This window comes from Habropoda laboriosa, unplaced genomic scaffold (assembly GCF_001263275.1).
Source record: "Habropoda laboriosa isolate 0110345459 unplaced genomic scaffold, ASM126327v1 scaffold5, whole genome shotgun sequence".
NCBI classification, from domain to species: domain Eukaryota; kingdom Metazoa; phylum Arthropoda; class Insecta; order Hymenoptera; family Apidae; genus Habropoda; species Habropoda laboriosa.
This window is the reverse complement of record NW_017100161.1, coordinates 989,309-1,004,502: the sequence shown is the minus strand read 5'-3', so window position 1 is coordinate 1,004,502 and position 15,194 is coordinate 989,309. Positions and strand designations below refer to the sequence as shown.

The window sequence follows — 15,194 nt, the reverse complement described above, 5'->3', positions numbered from 1 at the left end:
GTGCCACGCATATTTTATCGTTCACGGTTGCGCTATAATTATCGTTCACGGTGCAAAGTTGACACACGTAACGCAACAACCGACCGTGAATTCTTCGCTCGAGATCCGTGGAAAACTCGACGAAAAGGAAAGACGGATGTCTTTCTATAGATTCTTCCTCGGGTGAGATTAAAGCGAACGGGATTGGCCTTTGGTAATGGCGGTTCCATAAAAGAAGCAATCTCCGCGACGTCTTGGAACGATTGGATCGAGAGACTGGAGAACTGTTAGCGTGCTCGATTGTGTCCACAATTTCACGACCGTGGCCTCGATTAAAATGGATTGAACGCTGCTTCGAAGAAACGACCGATCACAGCCGCACCTCTCGATCGAAACGCTGGATTTCAGGCGCGCCTTTTCGTTAACGGGGAAAGTAATAAATAACCGAGAGTGATAAAGGATCGTCTCAGTAGGAAACTGAGTTTTCTCCAGGCGTAAAATGTGAACGCGATGGTTTGGAACGTTTCTTCTCTCGAGCCGATTTTTTCTCCTACGGGAATGAAGAAACGATCGAGAGCTCGATCGTTTGGCAATCTTCCGCTCGGTGAAATATACGGAAGAACGTCGTTAACGGAGTCTGATGTCTCAACTAATGTTTACTGGCGCCGATGGATTTGTGCAAAACAAACTACCAGCTTTTTATCCGCCGCGTGTGACGCGTGAACGTCTTGAAAAATATCGCCGGAGCGATATCTGCATATATAGCCTGTGTCGAAGATTTGCATCGCTCAAGGCCAAGTTTCCACCCACCATAAAGTTTTCTTGCTTCCTCGTTTATGGTGTATTCGTGTTACGATTCTTGATACTCCGCGAGTATTTTTATCTTTTACGCAAACACTTTTTAAAGGTCAAACGTGGAGGAGTAAAAAGATATTCATGAATGAAAACACAGCGGAGACTGTGTAAAATGTATGGACGGTAAATTTTCAAGAATTCTTTCGCGTAAAATGAAACGACACAGCAGTCAGCTATAGTCACTCCCAGAATTTTTTATTTCTATTTATGTTAAACCTACGATGACGAATAAAATATTTGAATCTTCTATAGCCTGAGTTCTCACGTCGAATCTTTAACGACGAACATTACTCTAATGTCGAAAGAGTATAGCTTCGAGGATAAAAACAAAAGATGAATCGGAGATTCAATCTGTGCCAGTAAAGTGTTTTTCGATGGCTCGACGAAATCGCAGCAAATTGAAATTAAATTGTGAAATCCTGTTCCTGGAGAGTATTGCAATTTTCAACCTGACTTCGCCATGACTGGAGATTTCACCGTGACGAAGTGACGTTACGATTCTGTAAAAAAAAAACTTTGGACTTATCTCGCTTAACGCAACGTCACGATAGGCAGTATGATTTATTTCCATGACGTGGACGTGGAGATACTACGTTCGCGTGATTAAGTCTCGAGTACGAGTGACGTGTCGTGAAAATTAGGATAATTCGTACATTTCGAGTATATTTGTACGGAGTAAATGCTATTTCGAGGCACGTAAACGAGCTTAAAGGTTACGAGGCCATTTCGATCGGTGACATTAACGACAAGGACTGTCTATAAAAAGGTAGACAATTTTTTCTTGGGTAATTAATAGGGAAGAATTTCATTGACCGACGGGAAATCGATGTCTGCCTTCAATTAGTACGAGCGTATAATAAATTATATAGCATTCGTTAAAACGTGGAAATATTAATCTGCGATATTATCAACGCAAACGTTTAAATTTAAATTAATATGTGAATATCGCTATGTCACTGTGTTGCATTAAAATAATATTGTAAACTGAGTAAAATAATTTATGGAACGAATAATAAGGCAATTTTAAATAAATTCATTTAATCGTGTAGATTTGCGAAATCTGAGTAAAAGTAGAATGAAGTGCGCGTACTACGGAAATACTACGTCTTACTCCGCGAGTAGTAACTCCATTAAAATTCTGACCTGTTTTTATCAATGGTGAATAATTGAATGAAACGTTCGAGTAAGAAACGTCGGTACTGAAGGGAACTACGTTCGATAAGTGGGGAACTGTATTTTTAAGAGAGACACGACGTTTTGTCGGTAGATAAAAAAATTAGGGCAAATAAAATGTTTTTGGGAGCTTGGGGACTTTTATCAGATTTACACGAACGCGACCAACCGGAGAAACAGTCCTGTTCGATATTCTTTTTTACCGGCCAACGATACACGTTACCTGAATCACGAAATATTAATACGTTGCGGCCTTCGCGAATGAAACAGCGCGTAAATCCCAATAGCGATGTTTCTACACGAAAATAGTACTATGTTTGTGTTCGAATAGTTAAGAATAGCGCTATGACGCGCGAAAACCGGTGTTGATTTCGTACGAAATTGCATAGGTGGTATTGTATGAATGGAATTCTGTTTATTATAGCTAGAGGTTCCGTTGAAAATATGTAGAAAGCACTTATTTTAAATAAACAAACAACGTAGTTTGTACAGTGGTGGATAGTCGACGTTTATATGCTTTTAACGTTGACCATTTTGTAACATTTAGATGTTATATATCGAAACGTTTCGTAACACGAAGGATTTTAGCGTATTGCCGAAGTCCAAAATAGTTGGACGGATAAAATAACGACATGAATTGGAAAACTGTTTCAAAAGAATCGTACCTTTCTTTTTGTTGCATTCGTTTCAACATGATATCTGCCAATGGATCGGCAGGTGGTCTCTCCCCAAGGAGTCTTTGTCGATCTAAATCACCCTGCATTTGTGCAAACGCGTGTTCGCCAATATTCACAGATGTCTCTAATTGCGTGGATAATTCTACACTTTCATCGCCTGTAACAAAGAAATGTAAAAGTTTCGATAGATGAATGAAACGCTACGTGCTTTTGAAATATGTTTAACAACGTTTAATATCGTTACCATGTAAAGCATGTTGAGGATTGTCGATGATTCTGATTTGTCGATCGGGAAGTAAAGGTTCCCCATCCATTCCACCGATATCGTTCGGTAGCTGCCAACAGGCATTGTCTTGCTCTGCTAAATTTCTTGGGAAATAGAGTGGAAGAAGAACTTCGTAAATTCCAATATCACATGGTTCCAAGACAAACACGATACATGCAATGGAATCACCATATTGCTCCAAAAATCTTCGTATTGTTCCTATTACCACACGGAAGTCGGAGGTATTAAATCTTGACTCGACCAACTTTAAAGTTTACATCAACTGAAAATAATATATACTTACGAAGAGCAATATGCGCTCCCGCATCAGGGGGATAATTTCTTCGTACGGAATTAATTACAGGTAGCGCGATCGTGTGTAAACCAAGCTCCCTTGCTTTTTGTAAAACGTTTCTATAAAGTAAGATAAATATTACATTATATACTTCACATATGAATATTCCTTCTACAGATTGGAGAACTACCTATAGCAACAATGCAATGTATTTTGAGCTGCAGTTTGGTACTTCACATTGTACACTGGTCCAACAGTATGAATAATAAAGCGTGCAGGTAAACAATGTCCTTGTGTTACTATTATTTCACCAGTTTTGCACTCTGTAAACGATCGATTCATATGAAATAAAGCAATCTAATTAACCTTTGCTTATTATTCTGTACCTTGTAAATCTTACCTTTTGCATCATGCAATATTTCCAACTTAAGTGCAGAACCAGCCTGAGCAAATATTCTTTGGCACATGGGACTGTTATCATCCATTGTTTCATTGGTAGAATTCACCACTGCATCTACTTGTAAAGCACAAATATCTCCAGTCCTAAAACACAATGCTCTTTATAACAAGCCTGTAGAACAAGCAAACTGAATTGCCGGATAATCTCGTCAAACTCACCATAGTGCAAGTTTGTTGTTAAGTGCTGGTTGACATGGGAATGGGCTGATGGTATGATGAGTTGGTTCTCCAATTGAATTGGAATAATCTGTGAATCTGTGCTGGACTGGGTAGTCGGACCATTTTTTCAATGCGCCCGGCTCCACCACATACTGGACAACACCCAAGGGTTCCATGAGTCTCATTCAGCTGTAACAAAGGAATTCCATCGTTAATATCCAGCTACGCACTAAACGAACTCTTCGATATCTAACCTCAATCTTTCGTCAACTAGAACTGAAACCAATCGCACACAAATTTCCCAGATATTCCTCGAGACACTCGCGAATCCCTCTATCCCCTTTTCCGCTATTCCTCCACATCATTCATTCACGAATATCGAATTCTCTTTGTTATTCTCCCTCGCAAAATGTCACGCTGTCAGTTACTGCGCATGCGCGCCACACGTACATTCGAGCGGCGCGAAATTCAAAATCGTATCGAACGCCACGTGAGCGGCAGCGAAACTGTACACGGTATAAAACAAACTACGAACGGAACAATTATCACCGGTGGACACAACGAGACGAAGGGTTGTTCGTCGAATTTAATAGAATCGTAAAGAGCCAGAGAGGGAGGAGCAAGGTCGTGAAAGTTATATACACTTCGCAGCGGAGACGAAATAGTTGCTGACGCGCGCGGACTATCTCCAATATCGTAGAAACCTAAAAATAAACAGTGCTATCGATGAAAATCTGGGGCACACCCCGGGCTAACGGGAGCATCGGGCGTCCAAGGACGTAACCCCGATCGGGAGTTTCGAAAAACAACTTAATTCACGGACGATCCGTGTCGTCCTGTGCGCGCATGCAGTCACGTGCCGAGCGTTAAAGCTCGCCTCTCTGTCTGCCTGTGTGTGTGTGTGTGTGTGTTCGCGAACATATCCTACTCTCTCCCGCGTGGAAGGAGCCAGAGAGTGGTGCGTCGGTGTGTTAGACAGAATGTAGGCTTCCCTAATGGCAAGGAGACAGAGGCTGGCGCCGTCTGTCCTGCTGCGGAACTTATACCCTGGCAACCCCATAAAGAACAGGATCGTCGACCTCCTTCCGTTACTAGGTCCCTGCAATCCTTTTCAACGACGAATCTATTCAACCACCTGAAGTTTCAGAGAGAATAGGAGAGGAAGGGAGGAATAGAAATTGCGTCGATCAATCTGGTCGATAAAAGACGACGAGAGGAGATACGAATTTTTTTTTTAAAAGGCAAAATTGCTTATAAAGAGAAAGAGAGGGATAATTTTCGTTTTTTTTTCTTTTCAGAGAGGAATACAATGGAATTGGAGTGGTTGAAATATTTATGAATCTGATTGATTTTTAAAGAGGGAGAGATACAGGGGGAATAAGAGGAGAGACGGAAATGTTGAAATTCATATTCCGAGTTGTACGCCATTCAACAAGATCCATTTCTCATCGATCGGTGTTCCTTCCTTGTGGCCCATCAAAGCCACGAAAGCTCCTTTTCCATCGTGGAAGAAACTCCAGATATTATTTGCATAAGTCCATTTGTCAGGTTCGTGTTATACAAGAAATGCCGGAACGATGAAAATGAAAACATATCGATCGGTGTTCCTTCCTTGTGGCCCATCAAAGCCACGAAAGCTCCTTTTCCATCGTGGAAGGAACTCCAGATATTATTTGCATAAGTCCATTTGTCAGGTTCGTGTTATACAAGAAATGCCAGAACGATGAAAATGAAAACATCAGGAAGAGAGAGAGAGAGAGAGAGAGAGGGAAAAGAGAGACATAGAACCGCGAAAGCGTGTCATTCTACAAACGTAATGTTTGCTCGTTTGAATCAACAGAGACGCGAGAAGCTAGAAATGGGGCTGGCACTTAAGCGGCTCGTTTGAATAGCGTTCCTTATCAGCTGAACGGTTCTAAGAGCAAAGTGAAATTGACCAATGGAACAAATTAGCATTTTTATGGCTACGCGGTGGTTTGTTGCGAGCCTGCCTGCCTGCCTGCCTGCCTTCGCTGAACCTTGACGAATGTGGAGCAGGATGTTCGTTCATCGATCGTAATAAATGAATTCTGATGTTTACTCTGCAAAGTTCTCGGTACGAGCGCGCACATTAAGAACACATCCGGTCTAATCGATTTTAAAGGGAAACGTTGTCTTGCCAAGATCGAAGTTAAAGCGAGGTCATGGCCGCGCGTATTCCGACATGTTCGTTTCTGATCAAACATATCTCGTCGAACAAAGGAGAGGAAACTTTGAAAAATAACTGTACACACGCTTCGTGTAGTCCATGGATATCGCGCGATATTTTTCGTTATCATCGTCAGATCACCCGAACACGATTCTCCGAGAGACGAAACTTCGAGAAATGTTCTCCCCGTAGAAATGGTACCTTTGTATAATAAACGAGATGCTCCGACGTTCCACTTCTACCCAACTTTCAAATTAAATTTAGTCCTGTTAAAGGGAGAATAAAAGGTCACCCCGAACTTTGCTAAAACAGCGTTCAATGTAACGAGCAGCATCTTCTTTAATTAAATCGAATTATCGACCAAACTAGCTTACACGCTCATAAACACACACGTATAATAAATAGAACGATCGGTAAATATACAAGCTTACGAGTCCTAAAAGTGTAGTGTCGTGCTTTCGTAAAAAAAAAAAAAATACACATTCAGACATACATATGTAAATTGGAAAAAGTATCGCGCAAAGAAGGAGAATTACAGAAACGCAAACGTGTTGCAACAGCAACGTTTCCCCGGAGAAGATCACTTTAACCTCGACAGAAAGGGTTAACGTTTCGATCTATTCCAAGCACAAAGGTAAAAGCCGCGGAGCTAATCGGCCGTAAAGGGTCCTCCACTTTTACCATCGACGTCCTTGAAGGTGCATTCAAAATCGAGTCTCATCTTCTAACCTTCTCTCCATCTCTATCTCTTCCATTTCCAACGAAACTTTATCGTGGCTTATCAATCATTGAAATAAAACTTGGCGGACAGGTGAGAAGAAGGGGACAGGTAGAAATTGCATTTGCCTTCCACTTGCGTGCAAGTGTCACAAAGTTTCTCATGCTCTTCTTTTATTTCTTCTTCTTCTCTCCCTCTCTCTCTCTCCTCGATTTCGAGCGATCGAACTTTCAGAGACGAGGAGAGTCGTGGTCGCCTGTCTACAAAAGTTCCCCGGTTTGCTCCAGGGAAACTTCTCCCTCCTTTTGTCCCTTACCACCCCTTGGGAACCTATTTCTACGGTTTCGTCGTCTATCCTTGACGAAAGATAAAGCTATCTCTCGCTATGACCTAGATTAAGCGATTACCGATAGAGAAGAGAGGCCGGTTTCCTTCTTCTTCTTTTCACGTAGGTGGTTTCTCTATTCGAAAAAGCTCGTGTCTAACGTTTCGTGCCATCTTTACCACCCGCCCTGCTTCCCTACTTCTCTTCCCCTCCGCCCCTTATAATTGCACCTTTCGAGTGGAAGTTGGTGTTTGCAAGGCTCGCGTGACTGCGCTTTTCACAGCTCAACCCGATACACACACACCAGGCTCTTGTGAAACGGAAGCTTCCGGTAATGTTCCGCTTAAATCGAGATCTCGACACGCCCTTTCATTAATCTTCTTGTATCGGGCTTTATTGGACGTTTTATTTGATCGCGATAAGCACGAATGTTCGACGAGTCGAGTGGAAATTATTCGTTGATTGTTTGCTCGGCATGTATCACGTGCTTCGGTACCTGGTAAGTATTTGCTCGGACAATTACTTACAGTGTACTTTCATATGGGCGAGTGTGTTCTCAGAATTTTCGTTATTTTATTGCAGCTAATTTTATTCCGGGAATTCCCAAAGAAAGAATGGGCGCTTTTCTTCATTTTATCAGGGGTAACTTTATTCTGGGAATTTTCAGAGAGGAAATCGATTACTTTATTGCAAGCAACTTTAAAATTAGTTTTTTTCTGTAATTTGTCAGATTTTAGAATGGAGTAAAAAAGTTGACGAGCAGATATTTGATAGTGTATGTATCTGGTTCAGAGTTGCATGATTCGCTTACGTTCACGTGAGTTCACGTAAAACGACAGCGAATTTCACTTAGATAATGTAATTGTTTTGTTATTTAATAATTTTCTTCCCAAGGCATGAGGAAAATTGCCATTAGTCAACGAGCTTCCTGGAATAGCATACTCCTCGAAGAATCGATGGGAAACAATAAACGCAAATTGAGTTCGGAGAACACTCGAACCATACCTTCCTCGTAAACAATCTCGACTCTCCCAATCTATAACTACAGCCACTTTAAACAAACCACCTAGAATATCGATAAAAGACAACGAAATGAAATTAAAATTCACAATGTTCCAACCATCGAATCGAACCAAAAAAAAAAAAAAAACACCTAAATACATCAAAATCACTCGATACAAGAAAATTTCCCTCTTCTCAAACGAAACACAGTGCTTCAAAATGAAAGCAAGATCCAAATTAACAAAATCTCAAATACAGCAGAAAATTTGCCATTTCTCGATCAAAACACAGTGCTCCAAAAAATCAGAGCTCTAAAATCGACAAAGTTCAACGAAATTCGATAACATAATCGGTACAACTCCACGAGAACCCTGTGTTGCCTCGCAAGAAATCGCGACGAACCCTCAGTCTGGCGAATTATCGTCATGAACTTGTGTTCGATAACATAATCGGTACAACTCCACGAGAACCCTGTGTTGCCTCGCAAGAAATCGCGACGAAACCTCGGTCTGGCGGATTATCGTCATAAACTTGTGCAATTGCACTTGGCCGCCAGACCGAGGTACCGGTCCTCTCGCGCGTACCGTACCCCCGTGGAGAGGTCACGTGCGCGGTGGAAAGTCACGCGGCAACCCCTGGGAAAAACCCAAAAATGGGGGTTTTCTAATGTTAAGCAACAATCCCCTTCCCTTGGAAAGAGCTGCGTCCCACCTAAACAACCTCCTCCAATGAGGAGTCAGCACCTACAACCCCCAGAAGAAATCGGCCACCAATCTGGCCGAGTGGATAAAACTAAGGAAACGAGGCAGAAGCGCGTCCTTTTTTGGAAGTCTTGGCAGTTGGTCTTATGAAAATTAGTATTTCGATAGTCTCATGGCGGCATCACCTCAAGTATCACTCTGTTGCAATAAAACTAGTTCTTAGTATTTCACACTGAATAAATCAAGGTGTGATTAAACTCGCGTACCGGTTCGGCACTTAAGCATCGAACATTACGCGACCCGAACACCCTGTTTCCAACTGTTCGACAGCAAGTTCCTCCGTTAAAAAAAGGAAAAACGCTGGCGTCGGTCAGAAAGCGAGAGAAAAATAAACGAACGTGGAGGAATTAACAGAGAAGCCATAGCGGTCTTCATCTCGCGGCAATCTCGATTACGCCAGGCCGTAATTGGCCCTGTTTCGAGCGAGTCAGAAGGGAAACCAACCACGAAATCCAGCCAAGCCTTGAATGAGAGAGAGTCCGACTTTCGTTAGCCGCGTGTCGCTCGGGCTGTGCTTTCAGACGAGCTTTGTTTCCCATCCAACGTCGCCCACCCGCTGCTACCCCACAGTCGCCTTTCTATTAAACAACAAACGACCTCACACACGGCTCACCGGTCAATCGATGTTCCACATTCGAGCAAGGTGAACATTTGCCAGCTAGCCCCTCTGTCTCTCTCTCTCTCTGTGTCTCTCTTTCCCCGTGTCTCAATTCTCGCCCCGTGGGGCTTCACGCTGCAAATGCTCCTTCGTGCGGGGAAAAACCGAATTCCCCGCGGCCACAACCGAATTCGATACCGATCCCGCCTGCACCACTCCGCAGATATTCTTCTGCTGGGATTTCCACGGTCCACGGGGAGATATCAGGAGTTTTTCCGTGTCCACCATGTCCCACGATTTTAACCCTTTCGCGACGGCGAAACTAGCCATCAGTACGCCCCTAACAAACGGGTCATCGTGCCATTAGTGCACATCGTACGCGTTAAGAGTGTCTCGCGTTTTTTCAAATCTTAGAGGATTTCGTTGGAACAGCATAGGACTTGAGGGTGTATCGGATAAAGGGAACGTTGTCGAGGCCTTGTTCTGTATTTCAAAATAAATCTTCACTTTGAATTGTCGAGGCGCGAGTCAATGCGACGCGCTTAGTGGATGCCGGATATAACCGGCGCTAGCCAATACGAAGCATTTAGTGGATGCCGGATATAACCGGCGCTAGTCGCGAAAGGGTTAAGGGGTTGTGTACGATTTGATGGAATGACAAGATGGATCTTTTGGGGGAACGAGGGTTGTTTGGTTCCCGAGCTTCAATTTTGCGAGGAGATATTTGGCTCTGATGTTTGTTTTCGAAGTTTGGGAAAAATCAATATTCGTGAAAATAGAGTATCTGCTTTTGATACTCGTGAAGAATTAATATTTGTAACATTATCTACGAAAAACGCTATGTTTATCTGCTCCAACGTCAATTAAATGGAACAGTTAAATAATAAAAATGGAACGTTGAAATAATTTTTTAATAAAAAGTTCCATTTCCAAACATATTTACTTTCATCAGCGAGGGGAAATAATTACAAAGACAGTTTCGAGAGCTCTCTGTATAACTCTTTCATTCATAAAAGGTACAATTAAGTTAATTAAATTCCTCTGCTAAGATTGAAACACTTTATTCGCCCAGCAGAGAAAGAAATTAAGAAATCTTCTATTATTTGTATAAAATAAAAGAAAAAACATTATTCTAATTGAGATATCATGTCCCGAAAACTTGTCCCTGTAATCGATAACACGAAGGTAAACATAAACGTCGAGTCACCAGGATCACGAGGAATCGCGGATGCGTGTTTCTGCCAATTCCATCCGGCAAACGATGTGCATACTCGTTCCATTAATATTTCCTGTTGGAGGCACGCTCAACAAATCTGACCGGTTGCCTCCTCCACCTCTACGGATTTACATACTCGAACACACGAGGTTCTTTATCGTGAATAAAAATTCCTCCAATCGCATAATTGCCTCTGGCTGTTCGTCTAACAACCGCCAAACAACGTTCGACTTCTGCGAAAAATCTCGATTCTTCGATGCCTACCTTGCGATTATTTGCTCTCTTAGATCGCGCGGGTGACACGAAATGAAAGTCCTTCGGCGATATTAAAGAGAGAGAAAGGAGGCAACCTAACAGTGATTTCCACGAGATTCTTCGATATGAAATATCTGAAACGTGGAGAAAATGTGCAAGTCTCGTTCTTCTTTAGAAATACTATCGATCGAACGTGAAGAATACCGTTACCGAACAACACACGCCACTGAATATCACCAAGGCATTAATTATTAATGAACCACGTCGAACAATGACGGTGCGTGGAGTCACGAACCATGAATAACCAACAATGTGGCCGCGCTTAATCGTTCGACAACGCGCGAGAAGAAAGAATCTTTCATTAATTTCCGTGTCTCCTGTGCAATTACTCGAATCTAAATTTCACCCTGAGAACGATTCAAAACAACGCGCTTCGAAAAGAAATTTCCTATCGCTCGACCGTAAATACAACGTCATTGGCGCAATTGTGAAATATCGCTGGTGACAAAGAATCTGACGTGAATAGTTTTGCAATAAGAAAAAAAAAACTGGCGAAACTAGACGATAACATTGTAAAGGGAGAAGAAAGAGTAGGTTGTTCTTTGTTAACTTCTTTAGAATTTTCCGTTGGAATACGATAAATTACAAGTAGCAGCAGCAGCCAGAGGTGAAGTTACAATGGAGGAGCGTACAATCGGGAGAGCCTGTGCAGCCAGTAACAAACCACGTTTAAACGTGACACAGCGAGGAACGGTGACCCATTGGTGACCCAGGAAAGGGGTAATTGAATGTGTTAAGAGCGGCAGACGAATGCACCGGGGAAGCCTTTTCGATATGCGGCGTTCTGTACCGCGGGGCTTCCAAACAAATCCTTTGTGACCGGCCTCTATTCCCGTCGATGAAGCTGAAAACAGCTGGCTCGGGGGAAAAAAAGACAGCAACGGCGTTATCGAAGGAAAGAGGATCTCCAGATTCCCACCTCTGCCCGATCCGTTAATTGGGTTACGGAGGACTTGGTTTCTCTTGGACCAATGGAACAGGAACGTTTCATCTTTGCTGGATATTGTTCCTTTTGGACAATGGATTAATTCGGGGAGTAAATGGATCGATAGTGAAATTTAGTTAACTTGACTGTTTTTGTATTATGGAAAGAGACACAATAAATGGTCATTTTGCTTACTTTTTGTGTTCTATTGTAACCTGTACCTTAGTATTTCACCCTTTCACGACTGAATTTTTTTAAAAAGAAATTTCCTACTTTTCTGTCGATCATGGACTCCAAATTCAGGTCAGTGTTTGTTTGAGTACTCGAGTGATATACGTGTGTCTCACTGGTAACGAAAGGGTTAAAGGAAACGCTAGATTTGCAAATCTTAATTATTGCACTTTGTGAATAAATGAAGCAAAGATTACGTAGCATCCAGTACTATAAAAGCCTCTCACGGCAAAAGAGTATGAACTGTATAATACTGAAAATTGCTGAAGACATAATAAATGTCAGAGGTACAAAGGACAACTAGCAATCTTCCAATCAGAACAGATCTCTGAAATCATCGTTTCACCAGATACAGAGAATTCTACATGTTCATGATCGTGAACGAGAATTGGGAGCTGTTGACGTGGATAGCATGTCCTTTCGCGAGCCAGAGCTACATAAGAGAGCTCTTGACACAGTACTACGTCTTTTCATTAAAACTCGAGAATCACGGTGACGCGCCTTTTGTCAAGTGGTGAACACCTTATCGGTCGAGTGTCTTACAGCGTCGCTCGATTGTCTCCTGCGATTGCTACGAATTCACCATCGATCGCCCTCTTCCATGTAACTTCAACAACAAAACTACTCTCTCTCTCTCTACACACAAACCAAGCCTTAAAACCGTCTGACCTAATTAATCATCGAGATTCCATTCCACTTAAACAACTTCAAAATTATCACTATCTTCGAAGCAAACTAAAAGAAAATTCACAAGAATACACTTTACCTCCAACGTTCTCTACGATCAATTTCACTTTCCCAGCCGGAGAGTCTTGAAGAACTTCTGAAAAAGGTGTCAAGCCAGGCATCGACACTGGCTTATCTCACGAAGTAACAACGTAAACGCTTAACGATCGACTGATTCCGCGTCGTTTGCACCGCGATAAAGGCGAGCGTTTTATCGATACTGAGGTAAAGAAAGAGAGAGAGAGAGAGAGTAAGGTGTAGGAAGTTCCCTCGTTTACGTCACAGAGTATTCAACCGAGGGAATTTACATAGAGCAAAAATGTCCCGCGGGACAGCTTGATCCAGCGGTGACATTAATCGTCGGTGAAATGAACAGTTGCGAGGGAACAAAGAGATAGATAGAGGGAGGGAGATGTTTTTAATTGATCGAGGAGGAAGATATGCACACGTGGACGGAGGGGAATAAGTCGTCGAAATGTCGCACCGTTCTTTCGGTGGTAATTAACGTGCTGGCGCAAAAACGTCCACGGCTGTTAAATCAATTATCCTAGTTACACTTGCGCGGGATTTGTATTTTTTTCCCCGGTTCGAGTGGCACTTGATTCGACGTGGATATTTTGCGTCAACTTTCCCAACGTTGGATTAATTAATCCCTCGAGTATCGTCACGTGATTACTCTCGATGGAGGAAATTGAATAAAAATTCGTATAGGTACTCGGATTATCGATCGATCTTCCAAATATTTCACTAGCAAAGAGAAATTCAGTAAAGGACAAAAATTTCATCTATACTCTTCACTTATTTCTGATATTCTCAGATATCGAATCGACCTTCCAAATATTCAACCAGTGAACGAAAAAGAACGAATAAAAATTCGACACACATTTTCCCCTCCTTTTCGGTATTCTCAGATATCGATTAACCTTCCAAGCATTCAACTATACACAACGAACGTCGGTAAAAAAGAAAAGTTGAATAAAGGCCAGAGTCAAAAATTTGTCGTTTTTCCCAACTATTTCACGCGAAATTTCCTCGTTTCCGCGAAGTCTGAAATAATCGCGTCTCCTCGAATAATGGCACGATCGATCAGAGGACTCGCCTGTAGCGATCATAGTCCAAGAAATCGCTGGGTGAGTCAGTGAGTGACGCAGAGCCAAGATCCGAGCCCGTGCTTGTGCTAACAGTTGCCCGAGGATCGATTATCAATCAAATATTAGCTAATACGCGGTGTTATCTCGTCGCAAACGACGCGTCGACGAAGGCTTAGTGCGTCGATAAGACTCTTCAGCCAACCTCTGTTCCAACGTCTCTTTTCCTTTTCTATTCTCCTCTTTTTGTCGATCGTCGAATCACGCCTGGAAGTTGAACAATCGAGCCTTGTTAAGGGGAGTGGCGTTGGATTATGGCCAATTAAGTCCAATGTAAACCTGTCATTCTGTAAATTTTTCGCTCGACACGCAATTAGAGGGACAAGCAGTCTCTCTGGAAACGTTTTACGGCTCGAGAATGATTGTCGCGAGTCCCCAAGCTGTTTCGAACGTTCAATTTATTATTCCAGTATCTTCTTTTCTCTCTCTCTCTCGAGTGCGTGTGTGTATTTAAATACACGCGTTTAAGGAAAACACGCAATGGAAATCAAATCTGAATTAAGAAACTCTCGTCGAAGATTGCTAAATCTCGCACGACCATTTGAAGCTTCTCGATGGAGATAATGAATTTTGTAATAGCATTGACGTCACGATTCTTTCGAAGATTATGGATACACGACTACTCGTGATTTCTTTAATGGCCATAAACATTGACGGTATAGAAACGAGAGAGACGGTATAGAATACTCTTTAATATGATTAATTTTACAACAGAGGTTACACGTGTTGGGGTATTGTATAACGGAATTGCGTAAAGCTTCTTAATACGATTAAGTAATAGGGAAACTGAGGAAAATTATTTCCAAGATTATTAAATTAGTTCCCCATTTTGAATGTCAAAGGATACTATATGTAAAGTGTTTAAATGTTTCAACAGCTAATTAATAAAATACTTTTAACCCTTTCACTGGCGCTTTGAAAATTTTCTCGCACTGTGCTGTTTGGCGACTTTTCGCACATTTGCGCCTCGAATTTTGCTTAAAACTCGATCCTTCGAGTAGTCTCGCTTAAATTTAACAATAGAAATTTAAAAATGATAAATTTCAAATTTAAAAAAATATTTGAACGCCAAAACGAAACGTATTGGTGCTAATCTGTCGCAGCGAAAGGGTTAAAATACAATTTTCAACGATAAATAAATTACTTTTATTACTGAACGAAAACGGAATAAATGAAATG

General features: G+C 41.9%; 1 protein-coding gene across 2 annotated transcripts in view; it reads right to left on the bottom strand.

Annotated features, from left to right (window-relative positions):
- LOC108577934 (protein GDAP2 homolog) overlaps positions 1 to 13,022 on the bottom strand; it is a 36,363-nt gene extending 23,341 nt beyond the window's left edge. Inside the window, exons 1-7 of one of the 2 annotated variants that reach the window (XM_017941168.1) lie at positions 12,908 to 13,022; positions 3,863 to 4,051; positions 3,645 to 3,787; positions 3,435 to 3,567; positions 3,254 to 3,363; positions 2,929 to 3,168; positions 2,673 to 2,841 (exon numbers count right to left, since the gene is read on the bottom strand). In XM_017941168.1, coding sequence (XP_017796657.1) covers positions 2,673 to 2,841; positions 2,929 to 3,168; positions 3,254 to 3,363; positions 3,435 to 3,567; positions 3,645 to 3,787; positions 3,863 to 4,047 — 980 coding nt within the window. In that variant the 5' untranslated portion in view covers positions 4,048 to 4,051; positions 12,908 to 13,022. Of the gene's footprint in view, positions 1 to 2,672; positions 2,842 to 2,928; positions 3,169 to 3,253; positions 3,364 to 3,434; positions 3,568 to 3,644; positions 3,788 to 3,862; positions 4,052 to 4,116; positions 4,177 to 12,907 lie in introns of those variants that run through there. The other variant, XM_017941176.1, reaches the window with a different exon arrangement.
- Positions 13,023 to 15,194: the final 2,172 nt, after the last annotated feature.